Raw genomic sequence first — 19,213 nt, 5'->3', positions numbered from 1 at the left:
ATTAATTATTTTTATTATGAATGGAAGTATTAAAAATTGTGGATCAACATAAAGGTTAATGATTGACAAAATAGCTGGAATGCACAAGCGTTTTGTGGAGGGAAAATGTTTCAATAATAAAACGTGGCATAATACTGCGAGCCTACACAACTCATATGAAAAAAAGAGATGGATCTATAGTACTATGAACTGGACAAGCAGTCATTGTACTCTGCGACGTAGACAGTTTCACCACAGTTCAGTACAGGGAAAACTCACCTCCTGCATGCAGCGTTTCAGTTTGTCGAAATCATTTTTTTAAGTTAGGTTATAATCGTATGCATCAAATCATACAATTAATTATAAGCTAGTTTTTTAAGGAAAAAACTTAAATTTAGTGAATTTGCAGTGCGAATAAATTGAGATTCCCGCAGACGAACACTTGGCGGAAACGGTGAGAATAAAATTTTTATGATTTAAGGACTTTATATAACGTTTTCGGGTGTCGGAATTTTACGTGTATTAGCAAGCTGGTTGCCGCTGTCCCTAGTTTCCACTATTTGGTTGGCGTTTACGCAAATTAGTGTCTCTTAAAAACTTGAAAGAAATTACTGTGGATGCTTGATTTAATGTGGGAATGGGTATCGCGATAGCTTTAGTGTAGTTCATCGCGGCAGCAATCCAGCTAGGATTTAGTACGAGGCAATGGAGTAAAATTATGAATACATATATGTTTTGGCCTTTTACATTGTTTTTTGTTAAATTGCATTAAAACTGCTTATTTTCCTATGTACTACCGATTTTCCTGAAAAGTGAAAAATTCCTTATATTATTCTATACATACAAAATACTAAGTATATCCACACGATTCACACATCGCCACTTACAAATATGTATACCGTGTATACACGGAATAACTCGCGAGTCCGAGTCGGCCATTTACGCATGTATATACTTAAGTATGTGCATTTGAAAATATATTAGTGTATACAAATGTACAATTTACATACAATATTGCGCAGGAAGCAATATTTTTTAAAAATATAAATACTTGTGCCTGAAGAAGATGTCAGGATGAACATATATACAACCGGTAAATCATATACTCTTTAATGGATTGACATCGGCATTCCATTGATTGTGCTGTAAATATGTTTGTATTAGGTTGGTACATATGTATGTATGTCACTGTGTGGAACTTTGTATGTATTTGCCCCATTTTGTGACAAAGCTAAATGTTGTATAGATTGAATTTTTAGGTTATATGTTGTAAATGTGGCGGTTTCGGTGCGTAATGTATATAACATATAAAATATTTTTAAATTTGCTTATCTCACGTTATGAAGGTGTTAAATATTTATTAAAATACCTGGATGCTACCTACATTTGTTTTTAGCCTGGTATTTTTGTGATTAAGCACTCATGAGACATCCATTTTGTTTTTGGATAGAAATGCCGCTAATGGTGAATAGCGATAATAGAGGTGAATATTTCCGAGTCAGGTACGTCCGTTTTCCGTATACCTGATGTTGCCAAACTGAAAATGCGTAAAAATAGGCGGATAATAACTTTGGGTTAAATAGCTTTACTTCAAAACATACTCGTGCATAACTTAAAAGACTGTTTTTAAAATATTGCATTCATTTTAATTCGAGATATCAATAGAGACGTCACGACGCGAAAAGTATTTGGCTATGTTATAAATAATAACTGTTAGCTAGTATATTTTTTTTTAGTCGCAAAACACTTGTCAATGTCACTACACCGATTAAATTAAGGTATAAAAGTGTGTGAATAAATACTGTGTTAAAATATAAAATAATTATATATAAAGTGTATTACCAAAGTGTTAAACCCTTAATATCTTTCTATTTTCATGCAATCCATCGCCGTTTACGCTGTTGCTCTTTACGTTTGTTATATCAAATTTAGAAAGTTACGTATTGAAGTCGTGGCTTTAGTTCTCTAAGCTAAACAACCGCAAAGTGTGGATATAGCATATTCAAGCCCCTTCAGTAGTCGGAGCGAGTTTCTTCACTTAAGCTAGCTATACTTTGCTTAAATAAAACTAACGATAACAAACTAAGAAACTACTAGTTAAACTTCATTAAGGTATTAAAAATACTATATTCGGTTAGAAAACCAGCGCAAAAAGTACAGAAAAGTTTGCTGCAGCAACAGAAGAAGTAACGGCCTAAAAACGATTTCAACAACTGCAACTGTAAGAACAATATCAATTACTATAATTGTATACACATATTCTAACCATAAAATGTTTTATATATTTAAAGAGTCCTCAGAAGATCATGGAGGAAGACGAGAGGGGAAAACTTTTTGTTGGCGGTCTTTCATGGGAGACGACGCAGGAGAATCTATCGCGTTATTTCTGCCGTTTCGGAGAAATCATTGATTGTGTAGTAATGAAGAACAACGAGAGCGGTCGTTCCCGTGGTTTTGGTTTCGTTACTTTTGCAGATCCTGCAAATGTGAACCATGTACTACAAAGCGGTCCGCATACACTTGACGGGCGAACAATCGATCCGAAACCATGTAATCCACGCACTCTTCAAAAACCTAAAAAGGGTGGCGGCTATAAAGTTTTTCTTGGTGGATTGCCATCCAATGTAACTGAGACGGATTTGCGTACATTCTTTGGACGATATGGCAAAGTAACTGAGGTTGTTATCATGTACGATCAAGAAAAGAAAAAATCGCGTGGTTTCGGCTTCTTATCCTTTGAAGAGGAATCTTCTGTGGAACATGTCACCAATGAACGGTACATCAATCTTAATGGCAAACAGGTATGTCTTTCGTATACAAGCTCATCTACTACATAATATATTTAGTAAAAGAATTTTTTTTTGACGGTATATTTTTTATGCACTTTTTATTTGTTTCTTTTAAACTAATTCTCAGTATAAAAAAATATAACATAGTGGCTTTAGTAATATGCATTTGATTTTATTGTGGTTATATTTCTTTGAATTACCAATATATGTATATATATATATTAATATGTAGGATGCATACAAAATACATTTACTTCACCTTTATAAAATACTGTCTATGAATTCTTAGGTGGAAATCAAAAAGGCGGAACCACGTGATGGATCTGGTGGTCAAAACGCTAATAATAGCAATGTTAGTGGTGGCTATGGAAAACTTGGCAATGAATGCAATCATTGGGGCCCCCATCACGCGCCTATTAATATGATGCAGGGTCAAAATGGCCAAATGGGAGGTCCACCACTTAACATGCCAATTGGAGCTCCAAATATGATGCCTGGCTATCAAGGTTGGGGAACTTCGCCGCAACAACAAGGCTATGGTTATGGAAACAGCGGCCCTGGTTCATACCAAGGTTGGGGTGCACCACCGGGACCACAGGGACCACCACCGCAATGGTCGAACTATGCAGCTGGTCCGCAACAAACACAAGGATATGGAGGTTATGATATGTACAATTCGACCTCAACTGGCGGACCATCGGGTCCTTCAGGTGGTGGAAGCTGGAACTCTTGGAATATACCACCAAATTCGGCTGGTCCAACGGGAGCACCAGGCGCTGCTGCTGGAAGCGCTACTGATATGTATTCACGCGCTCAAACATGGGGTGCTGGTGGCCCCTCGACAACTGGTCCAGTAGGTGGCATGCCGCGAACTGGTCCTGGTAACTCAGCGTCAAAATCAGGCTCTGAATATGACTACGGCGGTTATGGCTCTGGTTATGATTATGACTACAGCAACTATGGCAAGCAAGACGGCGGTGCTTCGAACTACGGCGCCGGACCACGTTCAACGTATGGAAATGACAGTGCAACACAACCTCCATACGCTGCCTCGCAGGCAGTTTAAGGCGCATTAGTCTAGATACACTTAACGCGTCCAAATTGCAGCGTCCTCGCCGAGGTAGTGAACGTTGCCTTTTGGCCGTGTACAGTGAAACAAGATTAAATTATAAGCTTAGCGTCTATTCATTCAGTTCAGTTGTTGAAATTAATTACTAACTATATATATATATATTACATAAACAAATACTAAATATAAAGTTTATATACATACATTACTTATATTGAGGAAAAAGGACAAAGAAAAAACATATGTGAAGGCATAAAAATAAAGCGAGAGCATTAGGCACTTAACAAAACATACATAAACACACTGCTACCATCCATTATACACAGACATTGACTAAAATCGTAGCGTAAAATTACAAGCAAAAAGTAAATTCATAATTTGAAAATATTTAGCGAACAAATCGTAAACTGTTCATTAATCTAGTATAAATTTGTTAGAATGAATCAACTGGTACAGCTATAAGGATATATGATGAGACTGTAGGGGAATGGGTATATGTAGTGGCGATCTTATTTTGAATTAATTATGAGTTATTTATTTTTTGCATGAATTTGATGAATGAATGCCCAAAATAACTCGCTTTTAGGCACAATACTACAATAATTTAGATGGATATTTTTCGGGAATACATTTATACTTAACGTGTTATAAGTTGTACCTAATCATTTAAATAAGCTATTAGTGTATAAGGAGTTTTATATCTCGCTCCCCAGTAATATTTACTTTTAGTTCTATATGTTAGGACGTTTGTTAAACTGTAAATTCGTTGCACATCTGCACATTTGCCGCATTTAAATACACTACAGTCTAACCTAGCTGGCAGTTCCAGTTGATTTCTTTTATTTCTTAATCTCAAGAGAATAGTATTGTTAAACTACATTAAAATTGGATTTTGTGTGCATAAATTGTATACACCAACACACATCCACATCCTTATATAATTACACTTATGGTTTGATCTTTAGTTACAACTTAAATTATAATAATAAAAATAGTAAATTACAATAATATTTAAATTATATATACAAACATATACATTGCTATATCAATTTTTGAAGTGTGTAAATGAGTAAAATTGAATAGGTGAAAACGAAATGTAAACACACACATATATATTCACTTTATATATAACTATGAAGATAGAACAACAAGAATTATGTGTAGTAATAGTGAATTAAAGCGCCAATATATATAGATTCATATACATGTATATATATTATACATACCTACAAACATAGTTTACATACAATAATTTATCAAAATTTTGATGAAACAAGAGGACAAAAAAGGAAAAAAGAACAAAAATTACATTTGAAGTTGATAAGAGTAAATAAACGGAATGTTTTAATTTAGAAATAATATATTTCATCAAGTGTATGATGTGTAGTCTATATATAGTTTATAACTATTACTACGATAATTACAAACGCAATTTAAATACGGTGTCCGCGAAAGTAATACAAACTCTAATATGAATAGTAGTGAACATGCAAAATGCCTGTACATTTTCTCTTTTGGGGAAGTACAGATGACTTTGCTAAAAGTATAGTTGTTTGAAAAACAAGCTGCATTTTTATTTCAGTAAAATTCATAACATGTCCTCGATTTAAAATTATTATTACTAGGCATACATTTTTTCAATGAAACTTGTTTCATTAGACTTTTTTCTAAGTTTATTGCCGCGTTTTATGTGAACTGTAAATGCCTTTTTTATGTTAACTTCGCGACCCAGTTCCACTAAATTCAATATGCTTACGAATAAAGATGTTACGAGGATTAAGCTAAATAAAAAATATACTGATTCTAATATATTTTAAACGGCAACAAAATGGTGGTAGCTAGTGTTCACAAATATCACTGATGCGAGCCTCAAACAAATAAAAAAGCAAAAAATAAACGCTAATAGTATATTATAACAAGAAAACCTGACGTAATTATTAAATTAAATATAAAAATACAATAAAAATAAATTACTGTAAACACAAACATACTTTAAAAGCCTACATAACTAAATTACATTTAAATGGAGAATACAAGAAAACAAAAAGAAAAATTACAATTTATTATCTACCACATACATTTAAATTTATGTAAAATTAATCGTAACATAATGATAACTAATTTAACAAAACAAAATAAGATTACATATTTGATAGAACGAATGCTAAATTACAATTACAATTACAAATGAAACAACTCTAAATTTAATGTACGCTAGTATAAAATTTTAACGTAAAACTAAATTAAAAAAAAAAACAAAAACAAGCAACCACTTGATGCAAAGTTAAAGTAAACGTAACGTAAAGTAAAAGAGGATTAAACACAAAACCAACACACTGACTGTTAATTGTAAAACAATTTCTTTAATGATTATGATTTACTATAAATTTTAAAGTTTAAATTTTAATTGAATATATAAATATATACATACATATGTATTAATATATACATATATATTTAAATACATGCATACATACTTATTATCAAATATCGTAACTAAATGAAATACTATTTAACCAAACATGAGTTTAATGAAGCGGGAGGCAAGCATAGGTAATACATATGAGCCTTGAGGCAAATCTTTGGTATGTTGTTATAATTGCAATGTTATGCTTTCGTATTCAGTTAGCAATATTGACAGATTAAACAAAATAAATTGAGGTGAATTTCTGCTAATAAAATTAAGTGCGTTTTAAGATCATTTCCTTTACAAGTTTTCTAACTACACGCATATATATTAAGCTAGCAACCTAACCAGGTGGAAACAATAGCTAATTACTGCAAAATGTCGAGAGTAATAACATTTGATATGAAATATGAGTTGCTTCAGCATTCGGTACAAATAAATTAAAAAAGCGGGACGTTGTTGTACCTCATAACCTAACCCATTATTGAAAGCGGGTGCACGTGACATTAAGCATATGTATTGGGGATCATTAACTAGAGTGAAATCAGAGGATAAAAAATTATATTTAATTAACATTTTCGGGATTACAAATAAAAAAAAAAGTATTTTTAATTACATTATTTTTTTTCATTATTTGTAACTCTCCACATTCATAATTCTCACAGTATTTATACGGCAGTGTATTTTCGTTTTAAATTTCAACTAACGGTGTACGATTAAACAGAAAATATAGTTCAAGTATCAAGTCGTTCTACGATTTATTCTAATAATTTATAATTTGCTTATATTCACGAAATATAGAAATTAAAAATTTGTTTAGTACCGTAGCTGGTACCAACAAGTTGGAACTACATTTCAATATACATAAGTATGTACATAGCATTAGCGGTATTAGTGCTGCATAATTTGTTATTTTATACACAAATAAGTACTAAAATCTCTATTATACATGAATAAGAACTTTGCATAAGAAATGAAATCCCTCAAAGTTATATACGTTTGTTTAAGAAAGATTCTCTATTATTTGTTTTGAACCAAAAATAAACTTTAATGTTGACATCCGCATTACAGCAGAACTAACCAAATTTTTAGGTGATATTCATATACATACACACACATACTTACCGATGAGCGTATCCTGTACCGCTATTTTGTACTTTTTATATCATTGAAAATTTGCTTACGAAACAACCAACAACAAACTTGACGACGAACGAAATAATATAATAGCGTTAGTAATAAAAGTGTATCGATTTTTTTCTATTTCAATTAAAAAATAAATTAGGAAGGGGTGAGACGTTAGTTTAAATACGATTAATAAAAAAAGTTAGACGAAATTACAATTTCTAAGCATTCGACAGTTTCTGATTCATTACAGTTTATCATACATATACTTAATAACGAATTGACTGATTTACTATTAAAAGTAATAAGCATAAGTGTTGTAAGAGAGTAGCATGTACTACAAACGACGAGCTGTATACATTAGTAGTTACAAGAATACATATATATAAAACATACAGTTTTCATTATACGAAATTCATACAAAATAGGTGTACCAATAACATATGTATAATCACTGACTTGACAAGCAAAAACCAGCTACTTGAATACGAAAATACATAGACTTAAGACAAATTTGAATAATTCGGCGCTTGTGTGCAACTGTTAAATCATAAGTTCCACTTCTACATTGCAGAATACCAGCAAAGTGCTTGATTATTCAAAATTTCATTATTTTTATACAATGAGTAGGGTACATTAAAATTGCCACGAAGTTTGTAACACCCAGGAAACGTTGGAGACCTTTAAGATGTACATGTATATCAATGATTAGGATGACCAGCTGTCCGTCTGTTTGTATATACGCGCCCCTAAATGTTATTGATGTGAAATTTTGCATACATCGTCTTCTCTCCAAGAAGTCTGAAACGCCAAATCGGATAGCTATATCATATAGCTACCATACAAAGTGAACGATCAAAATAAAGTTTTAAAGTTCCCGTGACAATCGGTCCTACGTAATCGGAACGGACCCAGATCTTTATACGGCCAAGGACTGTCGAACCGGCAACATTCTTGCAAACAACAACGATCAAAATCATGCCCTTGTATGGACAAGTTTTTAATTGATAATATATATTCACGAAATTTGTCATGAATTATTGTCTTAAGCAACGTTATACTGTCATATAAACTAATCGATCGAAACTCAATTTTTGTATAGAAAACTTTTTCATTTGAAAATATGTTTGTTACAAAATTTGGCACAGATTGTTGTCCAAGACAATTCTACAGAAAATTTTCAGATCGGACCACTATAGCGTATAGATACTATTCAAATTTTCAACGCTTAGGAAAATCAACTGAAAACTTTTCAAAGGGTATCTAGCTTCGGTGCAACGGAAGTTAAAGGTTTTCTGCCCTGTTTTTTTAAACAGTAGAATCATATAATTAAAAAAATAGGCCGGTAATAAAAGCGTATGACACTTTATTAGTGAGTATAAAACATTTGAGGTACGAAATAAAGATATTAATAAAAATATCCATATAAAAAATATTTGTGTAGAATTTGCTAAAGGCACAAATATATACATTAACACATAGCTATGAGTATAATTAAACTAAAATATAAAAGAGAATTAAGTGTAATCAAAACGAAGCATTTCCCCAAAAAAAGAGAAAAACAAATAAAATAATTATAACCAGCAACAACAAAAACAAGCCCACTTAAAAGTTCATAATGTTTAAAAATAAGAAAAATATCAGTTTGCAAATTGTAAACCGTACATAACATAGAGAAAATGTAAATTACAACAACCACAAAAATCTCAAAAAAGTGAAGGTTAGCAATTTAGTTTTTAAAATTTATTTCGATTAGCATGACATATAGCCAGCCAAGTGTTGAAGTGTCGCGTGGCTTCAAGAGTACAACAGATGATGGTTGACAACGAAGCGTTCGTTCCATCTGTCCGTTTGTCGATGTTAAAGCCGACGTAGCCGAATTTTTTAGCCAATGGGCTCGTTGTTAACGTTGCCATTAACATCGACTATTCGCCTGCAAAAGATTAAAATTAAAGCCAATTAAAATAACAGTTAAGTGGATATAAGATTGATACCTATTATAATAACAATGCATACATATATATACATAAATGTACTTATAAAATGGAACAACATACTATGATAATTCATATTCTCTTTTAAATAAGAATTTCGACATTTTCGTACCAAAATTAGTTATTAAAATTTTACAACAACAAAATATTTAAACACAACCAATATGAATGAAAATAGTGTTAATGATAAAAACAAATGCAGTTCGTATGCTAGTATCGGTAACAGTAAAACTGTTGGAAGGCAATTTAGTATAACTCATTACAATTTAAAAATTATGTACATACATATATACATACGCATATGTGTGTGTATTTTTAATCATATAATCGCTGGAGAACAACACCTGTTAAAAATGTTTATTTAACGGCATTTATTCTTCGTATTTGTTCGGCTTGAAGTACACATACTTTTGTTAAAGTGAATACTAACTTAAAACACCAACCCACTAATTATTTTATGCGTAAACGAACACAGACAAACTACTGCTTTTAAAAAAGATTGAGGTAATATTTCTTATATTTGGTTATACATTAAACGTACATACATATGTTGTTGGATAATTAAGAGTTACTTCGTAGACACATGTCAGTGATTTAAGATGAATGTACGAAAAGTTTATATTTTCAATTGTATATAAATAATGTCATTGAATGCATTACTAATTTTGCAAGGAAGTAAAAATTCCACATATATGGTACATACATACATATATGTATTCATGTACAATTAATACCAACGCTGACGCCCAACAACCCACTTGCATTATTAATGCCTTTTGGTAATCTTCATAACAGTTTTATTATGTGCTCAATGTAGTTGTATGTTTGTATTAAATGCATAATTTTCACTGATTCCTTCTGCTAAGAAATTCAAAGCCACTATATACTAATACTGCTGTCAAACCGGAAGGACTCAAAATAACAATTTGAAAGAGGAGCCTCTAAGGGTTCTATTATTCAGTTCGCACACACATATACATGTACACTTAATTAACTAATATGTATATTAATTTCACAACTCTCCTAAAAAATGAAATCATTCAACGTTGAATGTTTTTTAACTTATAATTTTTGCATTAAAAATTAGATTTTCATTATTTATTCCAATTATCGGATCAAAAATTTAATTTTATTATTAAATTAAAAAAATAAAATTTCAAATTTTAAATCCCAAACATCTTGGTTTGAAATTTTTCGAAATTTTTTTTTAATTTAAAGATTCAACTAACAGATAAAATAATAATTTTTCAAACTAAAAACTGAAATAAAAACCTATATACATATACCCTATAATAAAAAGCAATTAAATACAAATTAGACAAAAGAACAAAAATAAATTGATATATTATTAAAATCCGTTATTGGCCTTAAAATCTAGAATTTTTTTATTACGATTTTCGGAATTAAAAATAAAAGAAAATATTTCATGTTTTGATTCAATTTGTTTAACGCTTTATTTGCAACCCTTATTATCATCATTATTAATATTGGCATACAATTTTTTGATTTTACTTACCCATAAAACAAACATGCAGCTGGAAGTTATTTTGTATTAAATTGTCAACACTTTCAATCTTTTCAAGAATTCACTGCTCTTAGAAAATTTGAAAGTTAGTTTTACCCTCTCCTGCGAGTACTAATCAACTTGGTAAATATAAATGCGGAAGAGTGTAAAGTATTAGAGCAAATACCGTTAAATATTTCCCCCAGCATTGCACCCGCCGGTCTTATAGTTCACTATTTCACACACTCATATAGCCATCGAGAGTTGTTGTGTGTATTATGTATGTGTATATCAAGCAACTTTAACATCAATTCATCGTACATTTATATATTATAGGTTATAATATGGTAGTAACTTCAAAAGCAAATAGAAAATAACTCCAAAAAGTATATATGCTTATGCTATAACGGTTTAACTCTGTTTTTAACGAAGTGTTAGACACTGTTCCATCTTCTTCTTCTTCATCTGCTTACATACATACATCTATACATTAAATATTTTTGGTTTGAAATTTCGAAATGTGTTTGTCAGTTGATTACTTATAAATTGAATTAATTCTTAATTATAATATGAACACAGTGCCTAAGTAATCAAAATATCTATCAAGGACATTGTTACTAAATATAATAATTGAATTGTAAAAAGTTTTGACGTAATAGGAAAAAAGAGTGTTAAAAAATAAAAGCAACAAGTGGTATGCAAAAACAATTTTTTTTATGATTTAAATCATAAATGATGAAAATGCGCTCTTTGAGTATTATATAATAAATCCGTATATGAATTCTGGTTACTTGAAATAATATTGTTTAATAATGACAAATGGCGGCATCTGAATATGTAATTGTTTAGCCAGGATGAGTATTTGACGTTAGAATTCACGAAAAAGAAAAATAAAATTAAAAAAAGTAGTAAATAATATTCGCTGGCATGTATGTATGTGTAACCTCACTAAACATATAGTTCTGTTGATTACGTTTAAAGAAAAAATACAAAATAAACAATTTAGACAACATTAAAAAATAGAAAAAATAAAATAATAATAACGGTAAATAGAGTATGTGAAACTGGTAATGGTAATAGTAAAAATCATAAATACATTACAAATGATTATGTATGTCAGTGTATAGTTTAGTGATTGATTCGATATAAGCGTTTTTCAATTTGTAAACCCCAAGACAGTTCAGAGAGTAATAAGAAATTACAACAACAACAACAACAACAGCAGTCACCGTAAATTTTACAAGAGCGTTTTTTAAGATTTGAAGTGCAAGAAAAACACAAAATAGGTACAATAAATTCAAAACCAATCGACACGCTATTCAAAACGACTGCATGTGCATACATACTTCCATGCATAAATAGTTATGTATGTGTGTACATGTTTACAACTATAAGTATGTATCTTGTTACGTCTAAACCAATGTAGTGAGACCATAATTTTTTGTAAGCGTTGAGCCACAAATGTTTAAAGAAACTTTTTTATTAAGTACACTTACATACATACAGACATACATACATACAAACATATACATATAAATTGTCTATAAAGGACGTTTTCATTTTATAATATTCACAAAGCAACTGTATTTACGTACATATTAATGTAGCAATATGAATTTTGTTCTTTAAAATAAATATATACAATACATTTTCAGCAATGCGTTTTCGCGAGAAGGGTGGTTTGATATACCAAATCTTAATATAACAATATCCATATGCATACACACTTATGTTCATACATTGAAATACAAAAATTAAATATATATATATTCTTATACATTATAGTGTTAGTTATTTTACAAGTTGTGTTTTTTTTGCCGTAAAAATAAACATCTAACGTAATCAAGCTCTTCTTCTTTTCATTGGGCTCCTCTGAAAGTATTCGACGCAGTGCAAGCCGAAGAAAGAAAAGGAAGACCTACACTCCGTTGGAGAGATCAGGTGGAGAAGAATCTGGCTGCACTTGGTATCTTGAATTGGTGCTAAATTGCGAAAAGAACAACGAAAGAGGAATCAAGCTCTTCATTTTCAATTTCAAAACGAACCAACGTATTTTTTTTCCTATATATGTATTTTATATGGGATTTTTTTTTAACTTTCACAATGAATTTATTATCAAAAAGCGTATAACTTTTAAGGTAATGTTTTTATGGAAAATATCCTTAAGACTTTGTTTGTAAAGCAGAAAATTTTGTATTAGAATATTGTTTTTTTTTTCAAAGTTGTAGGAGACCACAAAATCCCATGCTAAAAACTTGGGGAAAGGAAATGTGATTTAGGCACAGCTTAAATTGAAAATAAAGAGTTTGGTTGCGGTGGATCTTATTTTTAGAGCAAAACTTGAAACATCAGTAACGTTTGCAAAAAAACAATCAAATTGGGACTCCCTAGAATACATACATACATATTTGCATAATTTTTAAATTCTTTTTTGATTCAAAATATATTTTAATGATACCTTTCTTTAAATTTTTACCAAACTATCAAATATTTTTATTTTAATGTAGTTTACACATACAAACATACATATGTATGTATTATTATATACAGCATGAGTCGTTATAATAAACTAATACGTTCTACTACTTATAGTTGCATAAAAATTGCTTGGCTTTATTATTTGTTATTATTATACAAACTTATGGTATATGCAATTTATATTTATGTAGATTGAGATCTGTTATATTCATTAAAAAAGGTAATAATTTTTCAATTTCCAGCAAGCAAATTTTTGCAGTCAAAGTAATTGTTTTTTTTTCACTCATGTTATACAGCATCAATATTAAATAAAACATAATAAAAAGATTTTTTGAGTTGTTTAATTAAAAAATTTTATATTTTTTGTTAAAGATCCATCAATCGATACGGTATTTCTGTTTATTTATCAGTTGTTTATATTTATAATTAATTGGAGGGAAAATATTTTTTGCAGATGAGCTATACTATTCATAAGACTGTCGTATCGCAATTGTAACGACACGTATTTATGTATATCCGATATCCCTGTAACTTGTAAAACCACCTATCGGTTAAATCACCGGTTAATTTCTTAACAACGTTACCAGAAATTTCTGTTAAAGCTTCTATGAGTTTCTTAACGCGCAATGGATAACTAACAAAAACTTTTGAGTACATTTGATCGTTCATCCCTTTCTTACACAAAGGTCTTGAAAGTTACTCGGTGTGTAAGTGATAATTTCCAAGCTGATTCTTTCGATGTGTTGGATTTTCGGTAACCGTAATTTGATGCAATGGTATTGGCTTAATTGCAATAATTCCAAATTAATCTTTTGAAACTCTGAACAATGAGGTGGTTTTACAAGAAATCATTCCATTCGTGTTAATAACTTTTATAAATGTTGAAACATATTACGAAATGTATTCGGACTAATGAGAACGCGGATTAATATCTATATTACTTAATTCACCACCCAATACAAACTAGCACGTTACCAAATTGACGTGACTTTTGAAATTGTTGCCACCGTCATTCAATTTGTATGCAAAGGAAAATATTTGGAACATTTGTGAATAAAATAAATATTTCACGTAGGGATATAAAAGAAATAAACTTTAATGGCTTTCACACAATTTACTTAAAAATTAATATACGAAAATAAAATGCTCAGATAATTTGTATTTTAAAACCTTCATTAAATTAAATAACAATGCTGAACCTAATAATTGAAATTTTCATAATTCGCCTAGGTGTTTTTTTTTTTGTAAATAGCTTTTACTAACAGTAAGCGTTAAATGTATACTTTTTGTAAAGCAAAAAATAAGAATAATTTTTTTCTATCAAAAATTAACAATTTACAGTGACATTGCAATACTGTGATATGGCAGCACTATAAATGTACAAGTTTTGCATCGACTTATATTTCTGCAAGCGGTCTTTTTTTGCAGGGACGATGTTCTGAAAATAATTTTGTGAGACTTCCTGAAAAATAATTAAAGATAGAGTTGTGGATAAATATATATAATATTTAATAAATATAGCAGTGTATAGCTTCGAAAATGGTAAGCAAATGTTTGTGCTTTGCGTAGGCGTTAGTTAATATTCTAACCCGTAATCGATTTTTCATTCACTTCATTTTCAATGGTTTTTATACATTTTTTTTTAACACCAGTCGAAAAAAATGTCACGATACCCCAGCGACCGAAAGGTATATGTAGGTGATTTGGGCAATAGCGCCAGGAAAAACGATTTAGAATATGCGTTTGGCGCCTATGGAACTTTACGAAGTGTTTGGATTGCTCGCAACCCGCCAGGCTTTGCATTTGTTGAATTCGAAAGCGCCCGTGATGCGGCAGATGCTGTGCGCGGTTTAGATGGCCGGACAGTTTGTGGTCGCCGTGCAAGGGTAGAGTTATCTACAGGAAAATTTGCTGGTGGTGGAAGCGGTCGAGGTGGTGATCGACGTGGTATGCGGGATCGTTCGCGTAGAAACAATTCAGATGATAACAAATGCTATGAATGTGGAGGAAGAGGTCATTATGCTAGAGAATGCCGACGTCGTGATAGTCGACGAGGCAGCCGTCGCCGGTGAGTACTTGTTTATTATACATAATTTCTGTGCTTTTTATAAATGCTTGTGGTTATATACTACATATGTATATTTCCAAATTTAAATCAGCTATTTAACTTTTGAAGTTAAATTAATAACATGAATTAATTTAGTCTTCTTTAATCAATGGATTCTTTGTTGATTCTTTACTAAGGTTTTATTTAGGCTTATATAATTTTTGGAGTGGAATTGACATTTTCCAAATAATTAAATATTAACGAGTAATCAAAACTTATCGTTTAGAACTTACAAATCTTTTGCAGTTGTAGTGTTGTGTTTATTTCTTTTCACATAAACAAAAACCTTCATTGAATTAAACAAATATCTAACTTTTCATTCGGTACTTTCTTTTCTATAAACAAATATGATATATAATTATATATCCAATGTTTTTTTTATTTGCATACATATAATTTGATAAAGATTATTTGACTGTAGCTTTCAGTCACTAAGTCACCATATAATTGTTGTTTTAAAGGTTAATTAATATCCGTTTGGGTGGTAAGGTTCAAGTTGGTCATCTAACAGAAAACTTGCTGTTTCGATGTGGTCGAACCGGGATACACTTAAAATACCTTGCAGGGCCTCGAACGAACAACGCCACCTTTTCTTGATATGTCGGTATTTTGATTGTCGGGATTCTAAATTTCGAGATCTTGATTGTCGGCATTACGTTATACACCCGGTCGAACCTTAGCGTGAGGCGGTATTAGATGACTGGGAATTGTAGAGATATGTTGGGCTCATTTTTGGTTCAATCATTTATCAAGGTTTTTACTTACCGATTTAAACGTAGGTAAATAACCGTAAGGAAATCCCGTTTTATATTATATTTTTGAAGCCTTCATAATATTTTTGCCGGTTCTGTGGATGCAATATATACATATATAACTATCCGTTCCAGGTAGATATTTCCAAAAATATTCGGGTTTTCTTATGACTCACATAAACGACAAATGTACATACATATGACGTCTGTGTGTACATACATATGAAACTTTAAAAATCTGTCGGGACATTACACAGCTCTACAAAAATATTTTTTTTTCCTTAATATCTTAGCAAATTTTGACACTTTCAAGTGTCCAGGTTACGACCTTATTCGTGCAAATAATGGATGTGATCTTATTTATAAGATAATTGATTTAATATCTAGAATTACAGTCTACAAAAAGTCCTGTTTTACTCAGTGGACACTTAACTTTCGTTTCAAAAGTAATTCGCATGTTCTGCTCAGAAAAAATGATGCCACCAATAACCTGATATTGATACTGTCTGCCAATGGATTCGAATAAGCGAGTGAAACATCTAGACCAAAGTATTTTCTCAAAATTAATCCTGTGATTTAATACGTAATCAAATTAGGAAAGATAAAACATTTTGCTAAAGGGTTGGACGCGAGAGGATATTGTGGGTTCTTTGTTGGTCCTCAAATACGCAAATAATGAGGGATATAATATTTATCAAAGTTATGTCTTTTCCAAATTATGGAAAAATATGCTGATGCTGAAAAACTTTAATATGCTGAGAACAAACATTGAGGTACAATTTAGATAGTATTTGCAATCATTTGTATACATCTTCGAATAAATTAGATATTATGGTGAGAAACAAAGATAGAGCTGGTTCACTAGCATCTAAAAGTGATGGAAGAAATGTATCATGGATTATTGATATTTTTAACTAGACTATTATAGAGGAAGAACTCATAAAAGACGTTTAATAAAAGTATAATATGTTTTTGACATTTGTCTCTCCCTTTACTTCGATGCAACCCAATTTTTCAAAACTAAACTGTTCTTTTTTGTAATGTAAAATGAAAATAAAGGTTCAAAAATAAATGATAGCAAATATATATATGTATTAACTTTTAGATCCAATGACACTTTGAAACGAATTAGTGAAGTGGATTTAAAAGTTAAAAATATTAGTGTAAAATGCATTATAAATAGGAGAAACAGACGTTTTAAATATTTGATTTTTTGAACTTTAAATGCAAATATCTCAAAAACTATGCAAATTTCTCAAAAACCATAAGTCAGCGGCAACTATGTACATATTTATATATTTTTTCTTGATCTGGAGGATCTGCTAAAAATTAAGAAACAAATAGTTTTTAATTTTAACTATGTTGGGATTTTTATGTATTTTTTTTACAGCTGCAACAGTGAAAAGATGAAGTATATGTATGTTATAGGAAAATAAAATAAAATAAATTATGTTAACTTTAGTAGTGTTATCCGGGATTTCGGGAATACGTCTTAATTACTATAGTAATTAATAAGTTCGTTCTCAAAATAATATATAAATTTCACGGTCATCTAATTATATTTACTTACCGATAATTGTGAATACATAGTGCTTGTGAATTGTGAATGACTTACGAAAAAGTCGCTAGGAGTGCTGTGATCGCAATGGCGCAAACACACGTGTTTTCCACGAGTGTCGTTTCTTCTTTCATTTTGAATTTTCGTCGGTGTCGTTCGGAGTTGAATTTACTGTGGTAAAATTTAAAGTATATAAAGTGTTTTAAATTAGTGGAAACATTTTTGTTACATGGACTGATATATCGCAGTAAAAAATGTTTGTTTTATATGAAACGCCGGCGGGTTACGCAATTTTTAAGTTATTAGATGAAAAGAAACTTTCTGAAGTAGATAACCTATATCTGGAGTTTCAAACGCCTGAAAAAGCCAATAAATTGCTGAAATTGAAACATTTTGAGAAATTCAATGATACCACAGAAGCATTGGCAGCTGCCACGGCTGCAGTGGAGGGCAAAATGTCTAAACCACTTAAAAAGACATTGAAAAAATTATTCAGCGACGAAGTACAATCGTCTTTATTGGTCGCAGATGCTAAATTGGGTAATGCCATCAAAGATAAATTGGCCGTGCCATGTGTCTATAATACTGGTGTGCAAGAATTAATGAGATGCATACGTCAACAGGCTGATAGTTTGCTAAGCGGCCTACCAAAACGCGAGATGACAGCTATGGCACTAGGCTTGGCGCACTCCTTGTCTCGCTATAAATTGAAATTTTCACCTGATAAAATCGACACAATGATTGTGCAAGCTCAATGTCTACTCGATGATTTGGATAAGGAGCTAAATAATTATATGATGCGTGCTCGTGAATGGTACGGTTGGCATTTTCCAGAACTTGGAAAGCTTATTACTGACAATATTGCGTTTGTGAAAACTATTAAATTAGTAGGCACTCGCGAAAATATGGGTCATACTGACCTTTCTGATATTCTACCAGAGGAAGTAGAAGAGAAGGTAAAGGAAGCTGCTGAAATTTCTATGGGAACTGAAATCTCTGAAGAAGATATTATGAATATACAATGCCTGTGCGATGAAATTCTTTCGATTAATGAATATAGAACGCATCTATACGATTACTTGAAGACGCGTATGATGGCAATGGCACCTAATTTAACAGTGCTTGTTGGTGAAACTGTAGGAGCACGTTTAATCGCACACGCTGGATCGCTCATTAATCTGGCGAAACATCCATCTTCTACTGTACAAATTTTGGGTGCGGAAAAAGCGTTATTCCGTGCGCTGAAAACTAAAAAAGATACACCAAAATACGGTTTAATTTTCCATGCTCAACTGGTGGGACAGGCCAGTTTAAAAAACAAAGGTAAAATGTCCAGATCACTTGCTGCAAAGGCATCTCTTGCCACACGCGTTGACGCTTTTGGGGAAGAGGCAAGTTGTGAACTTGGAGCGACACATAAAGTAAAACTGGAAGCTCGTCTCCGATTACTG

The 19,213-nt window shown here is 31.2% G+C and overlaps 3 protein-coding genes across 4 annotated transcripts; all 3 read left to right on the top strand.

Moving 5' to 3' along the window:
- Positions 1–234: 234 nt before the first annotated feature.
- Positions 235–14,887, top strand: LOC105233362 (heterogeneous nuclear ribonucleoprotein 27C). 2 transcript variants are annotated; one of them, XM_011215431.4, is made up of 4 exons: positions 235–433; positions 1,912–2,200; positions 2,271–2,780; positions 3,058–14,887. In XM_011215431.4, the coding sequence occupies exons 3-4, from the start codon at positions 2,286–2,288 to the stop codon at positions 3,832–3,834; spliced, it is 1,272 nt and encodes a 423-aa protein (XP_011213733.1). In that variant the 5' UTR covers positions 235–433; positions 1,912–2,200; positions 2,271–2,285; the 3' UTR covers positions 3,835–14,887. The 2 variants fall into 2 exon arrangements, with proteins under 2 accessions (XP_011213733.1, XP_019848426.1); XM_019992867.3 differs by lacking the exon at positions 235–433 and adding an exon at positions 1,570–1,757.
- Positions 14,747–15,442, top strand: LOC105233361 (serine/arginine-rich splicing factor 7). The gene is made up of 2 exons (XM_049462061.1): positions 14,747–14,887; positions 14,998–15,442. The coding sequence occupies exons 1-2, from the start codon at positions 14,885–14,887 to the stop codon at positions 15,415–15,417; spliced, it is 423 nt and encodes a 140-aa protein (XP_049318018.1). The 5' UTR covers positions 14,747–14,884; the 3' UTR covers positions 15,418–15,442.
- A 2,397-nt stretch (positions 15,443–17,839) lies between these two features.
- Positions 17,840–19,207, top strand: LOC125775283 (nucleolar protein 58; the record flags this gene model as incomplete). The annotated part of the gene is made up of 1 exon (XM_049462062.1): positions 17,840–19,207. A coding segment is annotated over exon 1 (1,191 nt), but the record flags the coding sequence as incomplete, so codon positions are not given.
- Between the last annotated feature and the right edge of the window lie 6 nt (positions 19,208–19,213).

Source organism: Bactrocera dorsalis, unplaced genomic scaffold, assembly GCF_023373825.1.
Source record: "Bactrocera dorsalis isolate Fly_Bdor unplaced genomic scaffold, ASM2337382v1 BdCtg247, whole genome shotgun sequence".
Taxonomy (NCBI): domain Eukaryota; kingdom Metazoa; phylum Arthropoda; class Insecta; order Diptera; family Tephritidae; genus Bactrocera; species Bactrocera dorsalis.
Note: the sequence above shows the minus strand (reverse complement) of the source record. Positions and strands in the feature narration are given on the sequence as shown.